Here is a 23136-nt window from a genome sequence, read left to right as displayed (position 1 = left end):
GCGGTTGCATTTTAAAAACTTGGGTCTTTGCTAATTTCTTGAAATTCTGACCTTTGATGATAATCTGGTGGATTTCTCTTGCTGGGATTTGTTTTTTTCCCCAAGCGGTTGCATTTTAAAACTTGGGTCTTTGGTAATTTCTTGAAATTCTGACCTTTGATGATAATCTTGGTGGATTTCTCTTGTTGTTTTTCTTTTCTTTTTCAAGCTGTTAATTGCATCTTTGTTTGTGTATTTTTGCTGTGTTGGGATGTTGGTGTTTGGGTGTTTTTTATCTGTGCTCTTTGTGTTTGACTGTTGATTCTTTCTGTTGGATCTGTGCATTGTGATTTTTTTACCTTTAGTGGTTTTGTTCAGAATCTTTTGTTTTAAGTGCTTTGATTTTCCATTTCTTTATCTGTATGACTGGTGATGTATGTTTGTTTCTGAGTTTTTGAAATCTAACTCAAAAGTCAGATTGGTTCACCTTGTGTTGACTGTGACCCCAAAGAAGTTCGTCTTCCTCTAATTGGTTGTTGGATGAGTGGATGTGTGACTTTGTATTGCCAACGGTTAATAATTAACCGAATTAGCATTTTCAAAATTTTGTTTGTTTGGTAGAACTATCTCATTAGCTCCTTTGTCGTGATGCGAATACTCTTAATTAGGTAGATTAGTCTTCCAGTTCCTTGTGCGAGGCCTTTAGAGAAAAATCGTGCGCAGTTAACCTAAAGCGGACAATCTTCCTGTTCCATCTATTTATCTGTATGACTGGTGACGTATGTTTGTTTCTGAGTTTTTGAAATCTAACTCAAAAGTCAGATTGGTTCACCTTGTGTTGACTGTGACTCCAAAGAAGTTCTTCTTCCTCTTATTGGTTGTTGGATGAGTGGATGTGTGACTTTGTACTGTCAACAGCTAATAATTAACCAAATTTGTTAGCATTTTTAAAATTTTGTTTGTTTCGTAGAACTATCTCATTAACACCTTTGTCGTGATGCGAATGACTCTGAATTAGGTAGATTAGTCTTCCTGTTCCTTGTGTGAGGCCTTTTGAGAAAAATCGTGTGCGGTTAACCTAATGCGGACAATATCACAGTATCTTCATTTAGTCTTCCCGTTCCTTGAAAAAGTTAGGGATGGCCTGATGGAAATTTTACTGTTAGATATTGAAGTTGAGGAATAATCCTGTTTTATATGGCTAATCTACCTAATTCATAGTTGTTCGCATCACGACAAAGGAGTTAATGAGATAGTTTTACGAAACAAACAAAATTTTGAAAATGCTAACGAATTCGGTTAATTATTAGCTGTTGGCAGTACAAAGTCTTCTCGTTCCTTGTGTGAGGCCTTTTGAGAAAAATCGTGCGCAGTTAACCTAAAGCGGACAATATCACATTATCTTCTTTTAGTCTTCCCGTTCCTTGAAAAAGTAAGGGCATTGCCTGATGGAAATTTTACTGTAAGATATTGAAGTTGAGGGATAATCCAGTTTTATATGACTAATCTACCTAATTCAGAGTCGTTCGCATTGCGGCAAAGGAGTTAATGAGATAGTTTTACGAAACAAACAAAATTTTGAAAATGCTAACGAATTCGGTTAATTAGTAGCTGTTGGCAGTACAAAGTCTTCCCGTTCCTTGTGTGAGGCCTTTTGAGGAAAATCGTGCGCAGTTAACCTAAAGCAGACAATATCACAGTATCTTCTTTTAGTCTTCCCGTTCCTTGAAAAAGTAAGGGCATTGCCTGATGATGGAAATTTTACTGTAAGATATTGAGGAATAATCCAGTTTTATATGCATGTTTACATTATATGTTATATTGGGTCATAGGCAGGGGTCAAAGAGCAGCACATTCTAACTCTTTGTCGTGTTCTGTCCCAGGGAGGAGGTGAAAATGCAGTGCACTAATTATTGTCCAGGATATTACTACCCAAGAGATAATGTTGTCAGCCTTACGGGTAATTCACAGTCAATACCCCACAGTGATATCGCCTGCAACAGTAGTAGAGGCTTACATCTTGCATTTCCTCCGTTTATGGTAGACGAGAGCCAGGATGTAGTTTATCAGAAAAAAATATTGAGACAGACAATACTCAAACACGATGCAACATTTAGATATCAGGTATATACATGGTCTTACCTTTGGCTAGCCTTTGAAACAGATTATTGCCATCTTGACGAAATATTCAACCAAGTCTTCAGTTTGTTTCATGTAAATGAATTGCACTTATATATCCTTTCATGTTTCTGGAATTAACTATCCTGAATTATTAATTTATAACTTGCTCTTTGTTGTGGATTACAGTAAACCTTTCATAAATGCTACTAGATTTGGCGCTTCTTCTACCTATATATTCTCTCTTGAGCATTTTGTTTTCTTTTTCTTTCTCCATTTCATTTCATCCTTTCTTTTGAAGAATGTAGTGTATTTGATCAGTTTTGGTCTTGAGCAATGGTGACCTTGGGAGTGCTTCATCACTTGGTGATTCACTTAATTGATCATGATGGAGCAGAAGTTGAATTGTGTTTTCTTTCAGGTCAATGAACTGCATCGCTTATATGGAAGACAAAGGGAATTAATGGATGAGATGAAAAAGAGAGAACTAGTAGAAGATCATATACACTTGCAAGCATCAAAGGCAAATACTTTTGTGTCTCTGTTTAGGTCTGACATTTCTGAGAAAACCTTTAGGCACTCAGTAAATCTCACGAGCATTGAACCATATGCACCAAGTAAAGAAATGTTTCAAGATCCCTTTAGTTCTGGTGCTGGTAAGACTGTGCAACCAGGAGGTGACTGTCTTTCAGGTCAAAACATTTTAAACGAATGCAAGCCATCATCATTGAAGGACGACACGTCAAGGAAGAGAATGTTGGACCTTGAACTTCCAGCAGAAAAAGGCATTAATAATGAATACAGGGAGCAATTTGAGGAAGAAAATCCTGCAGCTAAAAAGACAAATATTTTGATCTCAGAACTTCAACCTCAATGTTCTTTGAAAGTCAACCTTGTTGCCTCTGGAAAATCTTCCAGTTCTCCCTCAAGTTGTAGGGGTACCTTTCTTTTGTTTGACCTGAATGAACCTGTACAGCCTTTTGAGTCAGATTGTCCAAATTCGGCATTTGAATCGAATAACATTCACGAGGAAATTAGGGACAGAGATCTGGATTTATCCGGTATGGCACGTGCAGAATGCTCAACTCTGAATAAAGAAGGTATCCTGAATTTCCCTTGAGAAAAGATTCTGATCATAATTCTGAAGATGCCATCATGCTCTTTTCCTTTTATTGTTCTTGCACAATTCATGATTTTATTTCTTATGTTGCATCAGTCATTTCCTAATGACTGGCTTCTCCATAGGATTACAGCCTTTCTATCTAAAAGCTATTTATAGCATGAAGTTTCACAATTTTTATTATATGCACTTTCAGGGAGAGATGAAAGCAACTTGAAGTCGTTTGATGAAGTTTCTTCTGTTGGTAGAGCACTTCTTCCATGTAATCAACCAGCATCGTTGCCCTTAGAAAATGTAGACAAGATTCATGCTGAAACCACAACTGACAAATCACTGGTGATTTCCTCTTGGAGAGAATTTAAGCAGATTCCTGTTGCAGCACTTTCATGCTTTAATACTGATGCATCATTCAGCAAGAGTACTGAGTCCTCTATTAGGAATTCTAGTCTCACTGTAAAGAAGTTAAATATGGACCTAGGTCCTGCGTCCACTCCAACTTCTGGAAGTTTGACTTCTTGCTTTATGCAGCATGATGCAAGTGATAGTACAGGTGAACACATTGCTTCTGTAAAAGACCACAAGTTTTCAGACTACACAAGTTCTGGGAACGGCATGGACTTGAATTTGACACCTTCTACCTGTTTGTCTGACTGCCAGTCTGCACCCTCCTTCGACATTTCCCATCTTAATTTCCCTGAAGGCAGAAATGTAGAGATACATAAAAATTCTGAGGTTCCTGACAGTAACATGGTTCCTAATTCAACAGCTGAATATAGAAAATGCACCAGGGAAATTCACCTTGTAGGTTCTAGAATTGATAGCAAGCTTTCAACAGCTAATATTTGCATCGACTTAAACTCTTGCATCAAAGAAGATCTAAAAGGTCCAAGTGAAGCAGCAAAGTCTACTGCAGAAAGAGATCTAAAAGGTCCTGTTAGCCCAGAAAATAAGGAGTGCTCTCCACCTAGAGGAGATTCCCAGGACATTAATATCAGAACATCAATCAATTTGCCAAGAAGAGGCCATGATGATCCAATCGATGAACCTGACACGGTTGCAGCTGATATACTTATTTTTATTTCATCATCTGTGGTCCACAGGTACTCAAAGAATGCCATTGGTGAACCATCTGAAACTTCCAGCAACTGTCTACGCGGGCTTGCTGAAGTTGCTACTTCTTTGGCAAGTAGTCAAGAGAATGAAGTTGAACAATCCATGGAAGTCCATTTCGGGCGCGATGTACTTCTTTCAGAAAGGACTGCTTCAAGTCGGATGAAGCTTAATCTGAGAAAGGGGCACATGGATAATAGTCTTAGTTACTTGAAGGTTGCAAAAAAGAAGGAAAAAGGCATTGTGTGTAATCAGCCAAGGAGGGGTCAAGCAAGGAGGACAAAGGATCAGAAGGACCTTCAAGCAGATGTCTTACCTGCAGTGGAATCCCTTTTGCATCAAGTAAATGAAACAAATGTTGCTTCAAAACCCAGTCCATGGAAAAAAACTCCGAGTAGGACGAGTTCCAGAGGTAGGAGACGGTCCAATGATGGAGAGAGAACAATGTGCTCACTCCTACTGCAGCATACTTTGGATAACAAACACGGGATCACAGACATATTTTTGAAAGGCTGGGGGGTGACAAAAAAGCAGCAAAGGACTCGGAGAGCTAAGTCTTATGTGTCTCCTCTTTTCTTAGCTGCTGAGTAATTTAATGGAGAGTATATTTCTGGACTAATGTATTTATAGTACAGGAAGTTGACTGCTAGGCTTTTCTTCCCCTTTTTTTTAGTACTGTTGGAGATATTATGTACATATATTTAGCCAAGAATGCATATAGAATACTTCAATTACTCCAATGGAAGTGTTCATATTCAAGTTACCAATGGTAGAGACAACCACCCTTTTGTTCATAGTTGGTAACTTGACATTAGTTTGGAATGAACAACTTTTTCTTTTTCTGAGTTTCACAACAAACCCCTAGTTCTTCTTGAAACCATTTTTTTTTTGTATTTATATTCACGTTGAAAGTTTGCATAAGGAAACAATAAGTATTTACTAAAATGGCTAGAATTTATGACATTAAATTCAAATAATATACACAATCTAATGAGTTTATGGTCAATTGATGGCCATAAAGAATAATTTATTAGTTTATGGTTTCAGGCATTCTAGTCTAGTCTTTTGAGTGAATCCTAAGAACTTTCTTAAATCAAATTAAATGATATGTATTCTCTTTTTAGTTCATATCTCTCTTTAGGTTAATTTATTTCGATTGAAACATCGGGTACAAATAAATATATTTCCACATATATACATATTTGTTAATCACTTGGTTCAGTTTCAAATGTTCTGATCATCAAACCAACTATGATATTGAATGCAAAACTCAAAACGGTTTTTATATGAACTAAATATACAATTACTATAACTTTACCTTACGCACGAATTAATTAAGACAATTTTTTATTTTTACTTTCTATGCTTATTGTAATTTTTTTGTGAAGATTTATCTTTGCTACAATTACGCTTGTTCTCACATAAATTTGTCAATTCTACCAATAAGATCAAAGCTTCTTTCTTATTCCCTTCTTTCCCACAAAACAAATTTTAACCAATTGTTTGGGTCCCTCTTCCTTGCATCAAAGTAAAAGGTATAATTTCAACAAAACATTTTTTCTTCTTAACATTTTTTTTTCTTTATGTGGTAGTTAAAAGTTTCTTGATTCTTATTTTTAGAATTGAGTTTTCTTCTTGATGATCAAAACTTCTTGTTTCTATTGTTGGTAGTAGTACTTCTTGTTTCTTTTCTGAAAGCCTCAATGGTATGATTTGTTTATAGCCAAATTCATTCTTTCTTTTAACATAATCTGATTTTAGAAGTTTGTTGAAGAAGAGTACCTCAAATTAGGAGATCTAAATTCTTGGAATATAAGATTGTTCATCTAGCACATTGAAAATGGAGATGTTGATTAAATTTTCTAATATAATAATGCTGCTGATATATAATAGGGAATATCAAATATATGGTGTAATCTCACCTGAACAAAACAATGTAATTCCACAAAGTGAGGTCTGGAAATCTCGCCTGAACAAGCAAGATTATATATTTGGTGTCAAGAAATGGAGATGTTCATTAATTTAATATGACCAAAACATCTGTGCTAGAGTTTATGTTCTCAGCCTCTATGATGTTAGTGATATAGCCAAATTTGAGCATTAGGATTTTTCTGTTTATTGTTGATTGGGAGATAAGAATTTGTACTAATCTATTAGGATTAATTAGATGATAAGAGTTCAAGTTCGAGTTCAAGTTGGTGGAATGGACAGATGAAAGCAGTAACCGAAAGCTTCTGAAAAGAACATTTTATTGTTGTCGTTTTATCCTTTTTTTCCCTCCAACTGTTATGAAATAAGTGATAGCATATCGCTTTTTAGCTTTCTAGCTGCTCTAGTTCATGTTAGCAGCTGTAGGTTATGAATATAGAGGGAACTAAATGTATGTAATTCTCCTTTTGTTGTTATCTGCATTTTATGACAGAATGTTGAGTTTAGTCACACAAGCCATGGATGAAAAAGCATCCCCACCTGATCTTCACCAGTTAACATGTCCTTGTTTCTATCTATTTAGGACGCCAAACGTGTGAAGTTGACGGTTCAAAAAGCACTCTGGTACTTCTTGCTTTCAGGGCCCGGTGAGTACTCTTGTTTAGAAGTTTGGGAAGTAACAGAAAATATTCACAAAGATTTTTAGTTGCTTACTCTAAACCCCTCTATATCATGCTGAACATATCTGCAGGGGTGTTGGTTTGCTATTTCATTTCCTTCTCTTACAATGGCTGATGGAATACCTGAAAACCTGGAGAAAATCGAGCCTATAATAAATCGTCTAAGAAGGAATTCAACTGGAAGTGTAGGCTTTGAAATGGGAGGATACAAGGTCTTGTCACGTTATCTTGACGTTCCAAGAAGTTCATGCCATGATATGTGCAAACATGGTTATGAACATGATTCTCCAACAAAGGCAAAGATTCCTCGGCCCTCAAGAGCAACATTAGGGAAAATCCCAGAAAGGAAGAAAGTACCAGGCTCAACTAAACTACCTTCAGAGATCAAGAGCCAGACAACTTGCCAAGTCAATGGACAGGAAATGCAATCGTCCACCAAAAGAGTAGTGCCTTCTGTAAATCAACAAAGTGACTCCAAGCTTAAGCCTTTGGAAGAAAATGCATCAAGAAGGCATCAAAGAAGATACAGTGACAACTTTATACCTGGGAGTTCTTCGAAAGTTCAAGAGTCTCTATCGAATGGATCTAGCAGTAGACAAAACCACAGCTGTAAAATGGAGAACGACGGTGGGTCCTCAGAGCTAAGCAAGAAAAAGAGTGTTGTTACCTCAACTGTTTCATTGTCTCCAAAATCTTCTGTGAAAAAAGTATCGAGCACAACATCCAGTAACAACTCTCCCAGAAAGGCTTCTCAACTTAACAGTAGGACTAATCTTGCACCAAGCAAGACTGGGAAAATCAGTCATGAAAATGTGACAAAGAAGACGTCGCATCTTAGAGAATCAAAGACTAAAAGCAACACTATAGGTATTTCCCAGGAAAATAGTAAGGCCAAAGAATCCTCTTTGCATAGAGATGGTCCAAAACGAGGAAAGACAGCTTCATCATCCCTTTGTTCCCCATCATTTTCACCATCTTTAGGTGGTAGTAACTCAAGAAATATTGACACCACTACCCAGTCGTCCGTTTCCTCATGTTCATTGATGTCACCATCATCAAACTCAGCAAATGAGTCTGCTCACTGTGATGAAACAAGCTCTAGCACCAGTCAAAATGGAACTACAACTCAGAAGCAAGGCACAAAACCTCGGAAAGCTGGACAAATTGGCTTAGAAAATGAAGATTGCAGTCCTAAACTGCTCAAGTTCAAAAAAGGGAAGACAATTGATATCCAATCTGAGAATGACAGTCCGCGGAAACAAAAGTTGAGGCAAGTCACCATAAAAGATAAGGGCGAAAATGAAAATGGTAATCTAATAGGAAAAGGCTTGAGAAAATCCACTGATGATGGCCATTCATATGCTGCGAAAGACGAAGTTGTGACGGTAAATCTTCGATCCAATTGTATAGAGGATTCAAAAGAAACTCCAAGTTTGTTCAACAACGTGATTGAAGTTACTGCAAGCAAGCTTGCCAAGACTAGGAGAAGCAAGGTCAAGGCTCTGGTGGGTGCTTTTGAAACTATAATCTCCCTTCAGGATCAAAAATCCTCTCCAGTAATTGGAAGATCATAACTTACATTTCTCTTTACAGAAGGAATCTGTCCGCCAGGTGCAGGATTCCAAGCAGTAATCTGTATGATAATACTTTGTTACTGTCCTTGTGACTATTACTTTAGGTAGTTGTAGGGATTGATCACTCAAATTTGATTTCTAATCGAGTTAATGAGTGCTTAGAACAGTCTAATCAGAGAAATTTGGTTGAGCTTAAGATATTCTTCAATGAGTAACTCACCCATGTAAGCTTTCAGTAGCTGAGGCACTTGTTAGCATATTAAGTCTTAACATCAAGTATTGGTTTTATTCTGCATAACAGAATAGTCCAGACTTTAAAATTCTCTGTTGAGGATGACACACAGTTATCCTAATTTTTTATGCCTGTACATATTTGGTCAATAAACAACTTTAATTTCGGAGGATTACTCTGAAGCCAAGTAGAAATCAAAATGTTGTATTTATATTCATGTTTACCAAAACATTCTTTAGCTTTACAAGACTGGAAAAAGAAAATAAGTCCATCAATTAGTAGAACATTGACTACTGGAAGTAGTAAGATTTGCACTCTATTTTAAAATTAAGAGTTTCACTTCTTGAAATGCATTTCATCTCCCATTAAAGACTCCACTAAAAACCAAGCTATCGCCTCCTAATGATGCCTCCCACTCTGTGGATGAGATCCTGATTTGAGATAATGAAACAACCACCTCCCGCATTTCTGGTCTGTTAATTGCATTTTCACTTAGACACCACTCTGCAATTTCGGCCATCTGTAGTGTAATGAGAAAATATCAGCTCTAGATGCATAGTCTACTGGCAATCAAAATAGAAGTAGAAGAATTAGAGACTTGGACATCAAGATTTTTTAGATTTCCAACCTTGTATACATCTTCCATGGGGTAGCATCCCTTGAGATTTTCATCTATAGAAGACTCTAATGCTGAGTCCGGATCCTCGTCTTGGAAAATTTCGTGAATCTGACCATTCAGTTGACACCTTTTTTGGTTAATGGAAGACTACATATAATGTATATAAATTTAAGCTTTAACAATCAAGAAAGTGATCTCCTGACATCCATGCTCTAAGAAATGCATACATCTCACTTATTCTTCATTTTAGGTTCTTCTTTCGTATAAGCATTTTTTAGTATTTCAAGTCATGTTCTAAAATAGAGTCATTTCTTTCGGATGGTCATTCATGTGGTTGTGTTTCATTCCTTAATATATCCCTGCTAAATAGTTGACTTACAATAGAGATAAGTGATTTCATCTTGTTTGGATCTCCATTTTCACGAATGAGTGCACGTTTGCCAGTAATTAGTTCTGCAAGAACTACTCCAAATGCAAAAACATCTGTTTTGGTAGTTATCTGCAGTTCTTTCACAGATCTGTAACATATGAGACATCAGAAGCAAATCTTATAAATTCTTCTAATCATATGGTTCTGATGTTGCAAGACAATATAGCATTCCATTGTAAAAAGACAAAAAAAAAGGACTAGCAAGAATGACTAAATGCAGATGCTTACTCAGGGGGGAGATATCCTGGTGTTCCAACTAGGCGGGTCGCCAAGAATTCATCTTCATTGGTTCGACCAACTAGTTTTGCCAGGCCAAAATCTGCAACCTATAAAAGAGCACTTTCTTGGATGTATGATAAATGAAAACTACAAATTCTTCACTAAAGTTTTAGTTCATCTATCTATGTACTTAAAGGAGTCAAGAAGGCACCTTAGCTCTCATGGCTTCATCCAGTAGAATGTTACTCGTTTTAATATCACGGTGAACATACCGAGATTTTGTATGGTCATGGATATACTCGATACCCCTTGCAGTATCTACAGCAATCTGTGTTCTTGTAGTCCAACTTAGAGGCTTATGACCTGGTTCAGAACAAGTGGATGTGAGCTAACTAATGATTCTGCTTAATTCTTCTTTTTTGCCTTTTGAAATCTTAATTCTTTTTATCCTTTCTCCATATTGGTTGAAGCTTCTCAGCATGCCTAAACAGAGTTATACAGTTTATGATATCTTTTAACTAGTGGACTGTTATCGCTTAAATTTTGTATCAATATGAGCTTAAGGTTGAATTTACATGTTATTGAATACCTTTTAGCAGTGGTTGATGAAGATGTTCATTGAGAGAGCCATTTGGAACATACTCATAGACCAAGTAGAGGTGATCATCCCCGCTGGCATATCCCAACAGCTCCACCTACACGATGAACTCTTCATAAATACTGGAGCATCATCAAAGTAAATTGCAGCTTTCAGTTATTAAATCTGATTACTTACCACATTTATGTGATGGATCTTGCATAAGACTTTGAGCTCTGCCATAAACTCCTTGGACTTGTTGGACCTCATCTTTTTTATTGCAACTTCCTAGAATCAGTTTGATAATCGCCTTTTAATTGCGAGGCACAGAAGAATCTGAGTTGGCTTGAGAAAAAATGAAACAAAAGGAAGTGCTAGATACCTGCTTTCCAATCGTCCCATAATACACACTCCCATATCCACCTGCCCCGATAATCCTAGACTCATCACAATCGCTTGTAGCTTCTGCTATTTCCTCAAGACTGTATATTACTGGCCTTTCTGATTCGAAAACTGGCATTTCTGCAGAGTTGAATAAATTGATTGTGTTAATTTTCTGTCATGCAATCTTTTCCTGTTTTGCATAAATAAATGGCAAACAGTAAACCTTCAGTATGATCTTTATACATGTACTGCTTCTGAAGTGACATGTTTTTTTTTGTACTAAAGCTTTTGGAAACAACTGCAGCATCCTCCTTGACGCGTCTCTGCAATCTATTTCTCCTTAGAATAAATACTATCACAGTGCAGATTGAAAGTAGTGTCACAGCTGATAGTATTCCAACTAATACCATCCATTTGTGTGCTTTGTGATTCTTGCCTGTTGAATGATGGGTAAAATGAAGCAACGAAAAGTCAATTTCTAATAATCAAATAGCCACTGTTTAATGTATATACCATCTAATAACTTCCTGAGTGATTTCCTTTACATTTTATGGAACTTTGCTAACCAAGGATGAGATACTGACTATTTAACTAATGAAAAAAACAGAAATTTGCTAATATGAGATGATCTAATTCGCCAACAGTCTCAACACGCTTATAAGCAAGCTATCTGCTTTCATGATTTGATTTCTCAGATTGTCACTCAGCTAATAACTATTCTCTCATAAAATCACTTTCTCGATGTTGAAGGAAATTGGAATCAAGAAGAAAGGTGACTTTCTGAGATGAGAACTATTAGTTGAGTGACAATCTGAGAAATCAATATGATGATCTAATTGTTTAGTCAACAATAGTAATACATAGTTGATGAGATAAAAAAGAGACAAATCTCAATACAAGATATAGCATACCGGTACTTGGTAGAGGAACTCCATTTTTGTACATGGGCACATATAATAGCCATCCAACATCTACAAACTGTGGCCCTTTCAAATAAGGATTCAAGTTCTCAATATCACTGACTTGAGAAGAAAGTGAATCTCCGATACTTGATAAAGTATCGTGCTTCTGAACAGTATACGTCACCACAGTCTTTTGTTCATCTTCCACACATCCACATAATAAATGCATAGTTACATTTTCCCCAGCCTTGTAACTTTTTTCTTCTCCACCAACTTCCCAAGCTTGTCCACTATAAATGTCATTAGAAACAATTGCAAATGAATCCCCTGACTGCAGATTGTAAATCGTATCATAGAAATATCCAACAGTTCCATTAACATCTTTGCAAGTACAAGGTACATTTACTAGGTAGTCTTGTCTGTCATCATAGCTAATCGGCTCGATTGCTGATGCATTGACAGAGTAAAAAAAGGTGATATTCTGTTTTGAGAGACTATTGTGCTGATAGAGGAAAGCATTGCACGTCTTGATGTGATCGGAACATGGAAAAGGGTGGATGTTAGTTAACTGAGTTGGTATAGCAGAAGTAAAATTTGTTATGATCTTAGGGAAAATCAGAGGAAACAGGAAGTAAAAAATGAGGATACAACACCAAGAAGCCATAAGCCTTGGCATGAAAAAGTACTCTGCCTTGTGAAATAAAAGGAAAGAATATCAGGTCATGAAAATTATGATAGTCTGATAGAATATTTCCCCTTAATTTGTCAGATCCTATTTGTTGTTTTGTTTGTTGACATATACAGTAATATAAACATAATGCTACTTCGTCATAGCCTTTTGTAGAAATGTAGGGTAAGACTGCGTACAATAGAGACCCTGCACATATCGGGAGCTTAGTGTGTTTGCCATATATGAAACATATAGCAGTATTATATCATATTGTATTTTACAATGTTTCTGCATCAGTGGGAACCTTTGGTTTTTACTGTTTACAATGCATACTTGCCGATTTTTACAATGCAGCAAATGAAGATACCTGGACTCTAGTAGTAATGCTAGTGCTACTCTAATATATACTACTGCCTCCATTTTAATTTATTTGTCTGGTTTTGACTTGTCACGGATTTTAAGAAAGTAAAAAATATTTTGTATCTTGTGTCTTAAACAAAAAAGGAAGAGACATTATTTTTTAAACAAACTAAAAAAATTAAGACAAACGAATTGAAACGGATGGAGTATATTTATTTTTTTTACTCCATAAAAAATTGCATTTCAAGGCAAAATTTGCAAGCTATTGTAAAGCTGTTTAAACCAATGCAGTGGAGGTGGAGTTTCCTAGTATGAGGCCAATTCATTAGGCGACCCTTTAAAATTTTAAATCATTAAGAATTAAATATAACATTTAATGGAAATGAAAATTATGTCACTAATCTTAAGATTAGCTGTTGTACAACTACAAATAGGAAAGGTTACATATTTTAAAGTGATTCAATGCAGGCGAATTCTGCCTTTATAGTTTACCGAATCAATTGTTTTTGCTCAGATCATGTATATATATGTGTAAAAAAAATACTTACCCACAATATATATAGCACATGTCATTATCACCCTACGTATTGCAATTGAGGTTACAATATATTAATGAACTAATAATCGTAGTCAAAACATAAGTATTACTTGTTAAATGTGAACAAATTAAATTGGTGCCGGCGAAGCAAATTAAGTGTATCACGTACGACTAATCAGCCGGCCACTATTTATGATACATGTTATACTATAAATTTGTTTTTAGGTCCAAAAAGATATTGAAATTCTAAATAGAATTACGTAATTATGTGTAGTTTAATTTAATATGCCATAGCAATTTAGTTACGGAAGATCAAATATGATCACTCTAATAGTGAGAAAATTATACTATATAGATAGCTTAAATATATTTTTTACGTATATATCCCTTGAAAAGCATAAATTATAGAGTAAATTTTAGGTTTAGCAAACATAAAAATCATATTTGTATGTTATAGCTATAGTTTATATAATCGCGCTCCATAGCAAACTTTAATATGTATATTTCAGTATACATATACAAATAAATCATTTGTATAATCTGTTTCGGTATATATATACAAAAGAATCAATTGTATAATCTGTGTTTGTATAAAGCGAGAAAGAGAGAAAGACAAAAGAAAACTGGGCAAGAGAAGATCTGTATTTGTACAATTATAAGTGTATAAGACGAAAATATACGTATTTGTATATACAATTTTCTCTCGCTTTATACAAACGCAAACGCAATTTATACATTTGTGTTTGTATAAAGTGAGAGAGGCGAGAGAGAGTGGCGAGCGAGATCTGGGAGAGTGGCGATCGAGATTCTCTGGGGAGAGAGGCGAACGAAAAGACATGTATTTATTCAATTTTCTCTCGTTTTATACAAACACAAACGTAATTTATACATTTGTGTTTGTATAAAGTGAGAGAGGTGAGAGAGAGACTGCCGAGCGAGAAATGGAGAGTGGCGAGCGAGAAATCTGGGGAGAGAGGCGAGAGAGACTATCGAGCGAGAAATGGAGAGTGGCGAGCGAGAAATCTGGGGAGAGAGGCAAATGACAACTGTTTGTTACAGGTTACAATTAAATCAAACTATGGTTATAACATTTAATTTGAATTAACAGTTTGCTATTTTATACAATTTTTGCATTATATGTGACATGGAGATTTATATCCCATTGAAGTAATTTATATATATATATATATATATATATATATATATATATGTGACATGGATATTTATTTTGTTTCCGTAAGTAAAATTTGTGTTTTATTCTCCATTATTTTCTTGATCACCAAATTTTACACTTCGTACAATAGGGGAAAGAAACTAACATTAATCTTCTTAATTCAGTTGGTGATGCATTCGACAAATAAATAATTATAGATGTGCATCAACAAGGGCAGAGCTAGAAATCCGCATACGGGTTCTGTTGGGTCAATAATTTTTGTTCGAATAGTTTATTTATAATAAAGAAATTTATTAAATATATACATTAAGTTTAGACTCAATTATTAACATGAAATCATCTTTCTAAAATTTAGAATCCATCTAAAGTTAAACTTTTGACTACAGTAAATTTTCGACGGGCTAAGAGCAAATGGGCCCAAAAGTTTCACTAAAAAAACTTGCAAAATTAAATTAAATTGTGGTGTAACCGCAATACAATGGTGATGAAAGAAATCTTCCCTTTTATCATTACTTGTGTGATTCTATCGTAGCTTTAGTTCAAGGAAAAACTACAGAATATGACAAACGTACCTATATATTCAAGAAAAATAGCTATATTTTATTTTTTTCATAATATATGGATATAACTACACAATAAATAGCAAAGTTAATTATATACAAATAAATAATTTTTTATATACATTTAATATAAATAAATACAAAATAGGAAAGTTATTATTGAATGCCTAATTAATTATTGCAGGCACGTTTTACGTGATCTTTTCCCAATGTTTACCATCATCAACTTTTTCTCTTTCACGCCTATTTAATTTGGCTTAAAGTATTTTAATTAATGAATAAGTGAATTTCTTTCTGGGCAATTAAGAATAGTTGATAGGCTTCATTTTTGTATGCATATTCTTTGTATCTTATTTAACTATATTTTGTATGCATATTTGTGGTATGTTATTTAACTGTATTTATGTATATTAGCATTTAACTATATTTTTGTATGCATATTCGTTGTATCTTATTTAACTATATTTATGTATATTAGTATTTAACCATATTTTTGTATGCATATTCGTTGTATCTTATTTAACTATATTTATGTATATTAGTATTGCTAAATAGTAATTGTTCACACAATTTCGTCTTCTTTAGCCATTTTTATCAAGGAATATCGGTAACATAACTTTGTTCAGGATGAATTTATAATAGGATTTATTGTGGCTCCTAAAATACACACATTGGTTATAACATGTTCATGTTTAAAGTTAAATCCAATAAAAAATAGTTGTATGCAAATAAAATCACTTTTATTCAATAATTGTATATTTACTCAAAAGGTATCCTAAATATATGGGTATGTATTCCTATGTATTTTTGGTTAAATGTATTTTAGTTTTTACCTTCATTGATTTTTTAATTAACGTTTTCTCTAAGTTTTATTCAGTCATTATTATGACATATCAATACCACATCTTTTGAGACAACAAGAGAATGAAGTATTTAAACTGACAAGAATATGATCGGGTATGTCTTTAAATAAGTAATTATTAGTTCTAATGTTAATAATGGAAAGTTGCTCATTGTATGGACGTAAATTAGGACAGTGGGTTATATTTAGAGGCAATTCATTATTTAGTTTATTGTACTTAAAGATGTATTAGTGTATAAATAGAAAAATAAAAAAGTATACAAAAATACAGAGAAAAAAAGATATAAAAATGTAGTCATTTATTGTAAATAACATACTTATAGCTATTGAATCTGAAGGAAAAATATGATCGAATTAATTCTTACGATAGATATTCATCAGCTCCTTCAAAAAAATTGAAAATTAATTATTTTTATTTTTTACTGAGTGACTCTTCAATTATTTTATCGAAAAATGCTATCGACGATGTCAATCAATTTCTATCACTCGATAAATGATTCTTTTTGAGAAAAAATGTGCATTATAGCAAACAATTAATTCAAAATAAATGTTATAGCTACTATTTCATTTAATTCCAATTCGCAACAAACTTCTTGCCATTCGCCGAGCCAATCAATTTCTCAGCCCTGAATCTCGCTCGCCATTCTCAGTTCTCTCCCTCACTTCTACAAACACAAATGTATCAATTATGTTTGTGTTTGTATAAGGCAAGAGAGACTGTATATACAAATACAAATACATATCTCTCCGTCCTATACACTTATAATTTATACAAATACAAATCTTTCCTTGTCCAGTTCTCTTTTGCCTTTCTCTCTCTCGCTTTATACAAATACAATGTATAGTTTGTGGTTGTATAAAGCGAGAGAGATTTGATATATAAATACAAATGTTTTGACTCGATTCAATTGTATACAGATTCAAATTTTATGTAGATATACAAACACAATGATTGATACATATACATAGTAGTTACATATATACAGATATACATATACAATTCACATCTCTCCACTCTCTGTCCTCTCTCGCTCGCCTCTCTCCTCTCTCTCCTAATCTCATTCGCCACTCTCGCCTAACACAAAGAACATATACATATACAAACACAAATTTTCATAGCACGGACGCCCGATTTATACAAATCGTCGTGATTTATATAAATTGCCACAATTTATACAAATTAAATCAGATGCTCCATAGCAAACATAATTTGGCTATGAAGCGAAAATAGCAAAAATATAGTTATAGAACGCTAATATAATTTTTATGCTTGATATTCCTAAAATTTACTCTCTTTTTTATAACCAGTGATATCGACTAAAGGAACCCAACAAACGTGTACCAATTATATATATGATATGCATCTTGAAATGTCTTTGAAAGAGATTTATCGTCAAGTTGCTATTACACATATAGAATATTGTAAAGCTTATATGGAAAAGAAAACAATTGTCTTTCCTTTTCAATGTACACACATATAACTCCAATGTCCATTTCTATTAGGTCCAGCCTATGACAAATTAAGATACAAAATGGTCCAACCTGATTTAAAAGCCCTTAATTTCTCTAAGCATCTTGTAATTTAATACATACATGTAGGGACAAGACTTTATTGCAATATTCAACTCTTATAATTTCTAGAATTCCCCACCAATTATTTTATCCTCTCTGCTAAATTAATTAGATTAACTTTAATATTTTAAATTTATGATTTAGATGTTCAAAAACTATATAAAAAATATTACGAGTTATAATCTTTTTTATATTAATATGATAAAAATATATATATTAAAATATTGATTAAAGTCCTGACTCTCGAAAAGCGAAATCTGACGAGTAAAAATAATAACGGAAGTGATTAATATGAAGGTCGTATGCGGCTTCGTGTAGAACCTACACCAAATCATTTTGAGATCTTCCATTGGTCCCTCTTTTTTGTTTTCTTTTAAGTGGTGATGATTGACGAAGAATCATCTATATGTGAGATCCATCGTAACATGCTTTGATTCCATGGAAATTGGAAGGGCTTAGTTTTCTATACGCTAAGTCAGTAACGTACTCATGATTTTTTTTTAAGTGGTATCAAAATTAGAGTTTTGACTTCGCTTAATTATCATATTTCGAAATAAATTTAAATTATTTTTTGGTTAATTTTGCTACGAATCTATACATATTATGAGTCCATTGGTTAGTTTTGGTCTTACTAGGTACGTAAATGGTCGTCACTAATCCTAAATTGGAATGAATTTTTCTAAAAACTTAGTTTAGAAGGTGAGATAATTATTATTTTTTTCGAAGATTGAGGATGTAAACGAAACCATTAACCTCTCAAACCAGCCCAAAAATACTCCAATATGCTTTTTACTTCAATTTCAGATCACTATGTAAATAACAAACTTGACATATATACATATTGCTCAAGTAAACTTATCTACAAGAAAGAAAAGAAAAAAAAAAGTAAAAGCAATTCAGTATGCTAGGATATTGCGCAGTAAATTAAACTTAATAAGACGATACCGCAATTTATTATATGAAATACTTAAAATGCATCAAATAATGCACGAGTGTTTAGTAAGAAAAATGTGAGTATATATATAATATTTTGGTCATTCCTTTTGCCCTTGGATATTGACGTTTTCTTGGTTGAACTTGCTCTGCATAGATTGATTGACCTGCTGCATATACTGGGCTACCATTTCATTATTCAACTCCATCTTCATTGACTGTATATTTGAAATTAACAGCCAATTAATAAATTAATTAAGTCGGATGGATACATGCGAATCCACTTGAATACAACAACAAAATTACACCTAATTTGAACTCCATGTATCTGAACGTACCAAAATTTCGTATAAATTACTTACTTGGGCTAAAAATGCATTATAGGGGTCATTAAAAGGGTATAATGAAGTGGTTGCAATATTGGGAGCAGTAGCTGCAGCTTTGGTGACTGTGGCGCTGGCGGCATCACCATAATTAGCTACTTGTGACGGTTGAGTATGAACGGTCGGGGCCATGCCAAATGCTGGAGACATGAAGGGATGACAACTAGGAGTGGCAATTGAAGTTGGATAAATGAGGGGAGACTGATAAGGAGCTCGAGCTAAATTAGCACTCATATTGTTAATCATTCCTGCAGTGCCCATGCCAAGACTAAGACCACTCATTCTTGCTAGTAATGGCATTTGAATATGTGGTTGCATCATCATCAACATTTGTTGCTCCATGTTTTTAGCATAGCTTATCATATGAATTTGTGCTTGAAGCTGCTTTAAGTACTTTATCACTTCCTCCAACATTGATGCTTTATCTGTCTGCTGTACATACATATAATTATGTCATGAAAAAATTACATTATCCTCCTATATATATATCTATGATCAGTTGGACATCCTTCGTCAGAAAATTATCCTGTGTATATAGCTAGATCAAATATTACTGGTTAGACTTGCATATGTGGTAGTTACGACTACGTACCTTACTTGCATTTGGCACCAACTTCTGCAGAGCTTTCATCTTTTCGTTGATTCTAACACGGCGTCTCTGCACCAAAATTAAACAAAACAATGGGTAACTAGTGTGTTCATATAGTCATATATAAAAGGCCATTGCCAAGTTGTAAATACTATTCATTCACTTTCTATAAATACACTAGCTAGCTAACTTGTCGTAAGGTGCATTAATTAAATACAACATACCCGCTCTGACTGGTTATGAACAGCAGCTCTTCGACTACGTTTTGATGGGTTGGAGCTTTTTGTTTCACGTTCTAATTCCTCCTTGTTTTCCTGTCACAAGTCATCCAATATGCATTAGAGTTTGATAACATATATGTATTTGAAAGAAGTATACATATCACTGCAAAATATAATTCCAAAGTACTAGTACTATATATAGTACAAGAATGTATAGTGGGACATTAGCTAGGTGACTAGCTACTGATATTTGCATTTGATCATCGTACTAGCTGGCTAGCGATCACTTTTAAACGAAGAGACATGACTGATTATTATAAGATACTTATAGCATCCAATTTTTTTTTATTTAGCAAGTATGTAAGAAGTTTAATTACCGAGCCACCATGGCAGGCAGAATCCTCGTTACAAGGCCATGTTACCATGGTGATATCATTGTCCCTAGCACTTGCACGAGCGTTTAAATGTTCTAGTGATATTCCACCAATATATAATTGGGGGTCAGAATCTGATGATCTCATCCTCTTTAGTACTCCTCTTGTTTGTTGAGCACCATAAGATACATTTTTGTCCCTGTTGATGTTTGCCTGATTTTGTCCATCACTTCCCATTATATAACTATGATTTTGTTTTTGGAAAGTGGCTTGATGCACAATTGACTCTAGTGTGTCACCAGCCTTTCCCCATGTGTGTTTTGTTTGCTCATTGGAGAGGTTGCTTCCAAGTCTATGCATGGCTACTTGCCCATTTTCCCATGTTAACTCTGCAACTTCACACTTATTGGACCTGAATTTTTAGATATCATATTAGTAGAAAGAAAGAGATGTTGAAGAAAAATGTTACTAGTAGCTAGTATAATAAGAACATACATGGGGTCAACTTGATTCTGCTGGTTATGCACGTGGCTACGAGGATATCTGTTCTCCTCTACTTCTTTTTCTACTACTTGTTCTTCTTGTTTTTGGTGACTAAAATTCCACGTATGATGACTCATGTTGATGCCTTTGATAGGGTCTACCCTTATAAGTTCTCAGTTACTGCCAGTCCTAATATATTGAGTTGGCTTTCCCTCTTTTATACTAAAAACGTTATTTCAGTATCTTCTGGTCCCCTACAGGATTGTCATATTTAGCTGAATATTTAATGTATGCACATTATGTGTTGTAGCAATAAAAGCCTGGATTTCAAATGGATAAGTTTTGGCAATTTAGTGTATCTGTTTTACTCTTTTTCCTTGATGATAGAACTCTAAAGAATGAAAGAGCAAAATTTTTATCCACCTAAAGATCAGGAACTGATTTCTTCATTGTAATTAGTAACTTCCAACAAAGATATTTTCCTTTTTGATGGGGTTAAAAACATTCAATGCGTTCAAATTTGCCGCCTCTCTATCTGACTTTGGTTGCTTGACTAGTGATGCAACAACTACTCAAATAAATTGACAGCATTTTAAAAAATATAATTAATTTCAATCACATAGAAGTTATGCCGACTTCATAAGATGAGGTGGGGCCGGTACTTTGTAGTTATCTTTTGTCACTCTCATCCCTGATTTCGTATAAACATTAGTATAAAGTTCTAATTAAGCGCTGTTAGATTAAAATTTGGTATCCTTAGTATAAGTTGTTAATGTAATTACAAATTTCTTACTGATAACATCAGCACTTTTGTTGTTACATGTCATTCACTTGCTAGCTTATGCACCAGGCTGATGCAGGGACAACATGTTTTCTCTAAGTTGGTATGCTTTGTTATGAATCAAACATGTCAAAGTGTTTTTGCAACACCTTGTCATCATGTAGAAGATTTTACTCCTCATTTATGGGATCCCTCGGATTTAGGACTTCCCAAGTACCTCCAAGCTTGTCAACTGGATTTAAGTTATATACACTGATAGCATAACAAATTTTACACTGTTGCTGTAGTTTAACATGACATAGTAGGTTGGTTATCATTTTTACCAGCTTGTCAATTAATTTTAGTTATAGAGATATACTGGTAATTACTTTGCAAGTGACATGATTGTTGTGTCAAACTTAAACTCTTGCCAATTATGCCACTGGTTCTGGAGACATGTCAAGTCACAGTTGATTCTGGGTAGACATTTTGAATGTTCTTAACGACAACAACAAACATTTCAACTTATACTGCACTCTATTGTAAGTTCTTAATTAGACATGGTCTCATGTAGGGAAGTCAGGTGGGCACCCATAATCAATTTGACAGAAAAGGATTTACCTAGACCTGTGTGATCAATAATTTTGTAGTATTTCTTGTTTCCACGTGATCCATATTAATTGATGTCTCAGATTGATATACGATACCTGGAAATTGCACGGCCACACTTAGATGTTGAAAATGGGGTTTATTATGGATCTCCATCAATAGCTAAATAGAGACAGTTCACAATCAGTTTTACCATTCAAATTCTTAGTAAAGGGATTATTTCTCTCCGTGATTGGGATGCAAGAAGGCGTGTCTTGGAGTAATGAGAAATGTTCTACGTTTGTACATGTGGCCAAGGTTCGAATCTTGGAACCAACTTTCTTAGGCCATGACCTATGTCTTTTAAATACACATTTAAAACTATACTATGGTTAGTTGATATGTATTCTCACTTTAATCTTTAACCGCTAAGGTTAGATTGCTTGGTTTGGTGTAAATACTGGGTACATGTAATTTACAGACATCAGGCACTAGGGTCAACCTAATGATTGAGATAGAAGTCCCTGTCTCTAGCTAGCCCTGCTGGCTTCTGAGAAGCAAAATTCGTGGTTCTAATAACTCTTCCCGTGTGAGCTATAATTCTACTGTTGGAATTTTGTTTGAGACAGCCGGTTGGTCACATGTTACTGTATTGGTCCATCATCAGGCAAAAAAGGGCCACCTTTGAATTCTGCATGCTCATTAGCATACATAGATTATCGAATGAAAATGACAAAAATTTACGTTTTGAGAAATAGTGAGTGTAGTTTGTCAATCGAAGTTTATGAATGTCAGCAGAAGCAGGAGACAGCATGTTTTTTTCAGAGGTTACAAAATATGTCAAGAAGACCTCTATTGGTTGTGTATGAAAGGGTTTAGCCTATGGAAATATAGATTCTTCCAGGAACCAGTAACGCATAAACATGTCAAACCAGTGATAGATTTATACCAGTGTTGAAACACAGAACAATAGCAGCAATTATCACTTAAAACACTTGATTGGTATGAGTTGTTTTTGCTTTCGATTACATACATTTCATCTAGTAATAAAATTCAGCATAACAGGATTAATGCATTTTTTTATTTCTATAAACCAATCATTGCACCCTGGGGCAACAATTCTTAAGACAGATTTCAATATAAAATCAATGAGTTGAGCACAATTCTTGTGTAAATAGAGTTTAACAGGATTCATT

The 23136-nt window shown here is 34.4% G+C and overlaps 4 protein-coding genes across 4 annotated transcripts; 2 read left to right on the top strand and 2 right to left on the bottom strand.

Moving 5' to 3' along the window:
• Positions 1-1862: 1862 nt before the first annotated feature.
• LOC125830139 (uncharacterized) lies at positions 1863-5020 on the top strand. Its single transcript, XM_049509343.1, has 3 exons — positions 1863-2103; positions 2519-3197; positions 3414-5020. The coding sequence occupies exons 1-3, from the start codon at positions 1876-1878 to the stop codon at positions 4916-4918; spliced, it is 2412 nt and encodes an 803-aa protein (XP_049365300.1). The 5' UTR covers positions 1863-1875; the 3' UTR covers positions 4919-5020.
• A 748-nt stretch (positions 5021-5768) lies between these two features.
• On the top strand, positions 5769-8955 carry LOC125830168 (suppressor protein SRP40-like). The gene is made up of 3 exons (XM_049509367.1): positions 5769-5862; positions 6840-6903; positions 7008-8955. The coding sequence occupies exon 3, from the start codon at positions 7044-7046 to the stop codon at positions 8508-8510; it is 1467 nt and encodes a 488-aa protein (XP_049365324.1). The 5' UTR covers positions 5769-5862; positions 6840-6903; positions 7008-7043; the 3' UTR covers positions 8511-8955.
• A 142-nt stretch (positions 8956-9097) lies between these two features.
• LOC125832031 (lysM domain receptor-like kinase 3) lies at positions 9098-12537 on the bottom strand. The gene is made up of 10 exons (XM_049511160.1): positions 11883-12537; positions 11195-11407; positions 10970-11109; positions 10786-10875; positions 10600-10705; positions 10222-10373; positions 10020-10117; positions 9741-9879; positions 9371-9469; positions 9098-9262 (listed from the first exon to the last, which is right to left on the bottom strand). The coding sequence occupies exons 1-10, from the start codon at positions 12535-12537 to the stop codon at positions 9098-9100; spliced, it is 1857 nt and encodes a 618-aa protein (XP_049367117.1).
• A 6106-nt stretch (positions 12538-18643) lies between these two features.
• LOC125830218 (transcription factor UNE10-like) lies at positions 18644-20762 on the bottom strand. Its single transcript, XM_049509429.1, has 6 exons — positions 20605-20762; positions 20113-20521; positions 19739-19828; positions 19518-19583; positions 18905-19354; positions 18644-18760 (listed from the first exon to the last, which is right to left on the bottom strand). Exons 1-6 carry the CDS (start codon positions 20727-20729, stop codon positions 18644-18646), a joined length of 1257 nt encoding a protein of 418 aa, XP_049365386.1. The 5' UTR covers positions 20730-20762.
• Positions 20763-23136: the final 2374 nt, after the last annotated feature.

The sequence above is a fragment of the Solanum verrucosum genome, unplaced genomic scaffold (genome assembly GCF_900185275.1).
Source record: "Solanum verrucosum unplaced genomic scaffold, falcon-dt-bn FXZP01000102.1, whole genome shotgun sequence".
Classification (NCBI taxonomy): Eukaryota; Viridiplantae; Streptophyta; class Magnoliopsida; order Solanales; family Solanaceae; genus Solanum; species Solanum verrucosum.
This window is presented reverse-complemented; position numbering and strand designations above follow the sequence as displayed.

Bases quoted from the DNA above. Each gene is read 5' to 3' on its own strand.
- LOC125832031 (XM_049511160.1), bottom strand. From the start codon at position 12,537: ATGGCTTCTTGGTGTTGTATCCTCATTTTTTACTTCCTGTTTCCTCTG. The intron at 9,470-9,740 runs GTAAGTCAACTA...CTGAATGGTCAG, and splicing joins TGAAATCACTTATCTCTATT to ATTCACGAAATTTTCCAAGA. The intron at 9,263-9,370 runs GTTGGAAATCTA...ATTACACTACAG, and splicing joins CCATGGAAGATGTATACAAG to ATGGCCGAAATTGCAGAGTG.
- LOC125830218 (XM_049509429.1), bottom strand. From the start codon at position 20,729: ATGAGTCATCATACGTGGAATTTTAGTCACCAAAAACAAGAAGAACAA. The intron at 20,522-20,604 runs GTATGTTCTTAT...CTAAAAATTCAG, and splicing joins CAGAATCAAGTTGACCCCAT to GTCCAATAAGTGTGAAGTTG. The intron at 19,355-19,517 runs GTACGTAGTCGT...TATGTACAGCAG, and splicing joins TGGTGCCAAATGCAAGTAAG to ACAGATAAAGCATCAATGTT.
- LOC125830139 (XM_049509343.1), top strand. From the start codon at position 1,876: ATGCAGTGCACTAATTATTGTCCAGGATATTACTACCCAAGAGATAAT. The intron at 2,104-2,518 runs GTATATACATGG...GTTTTCTTTCAG, and splicing joins ATGCAACATTTAGATATCAG to GTCAATGAACTGCATCGCTT. The intron at 3,198-3,413 runs GTATCCTGAATT...ATGCACTTTCAG, and splicing joins CTCAACTCTGAATAAAGAAG to GGAGAGATGAAAGCAACTTG.
- LOC125830168 (XM_049509367.1), top strand. From the start codon at position 7,044: ATGGCTGATGGAATACCTGAAAACCTGGAGAAAATCGAGCCTATAATA.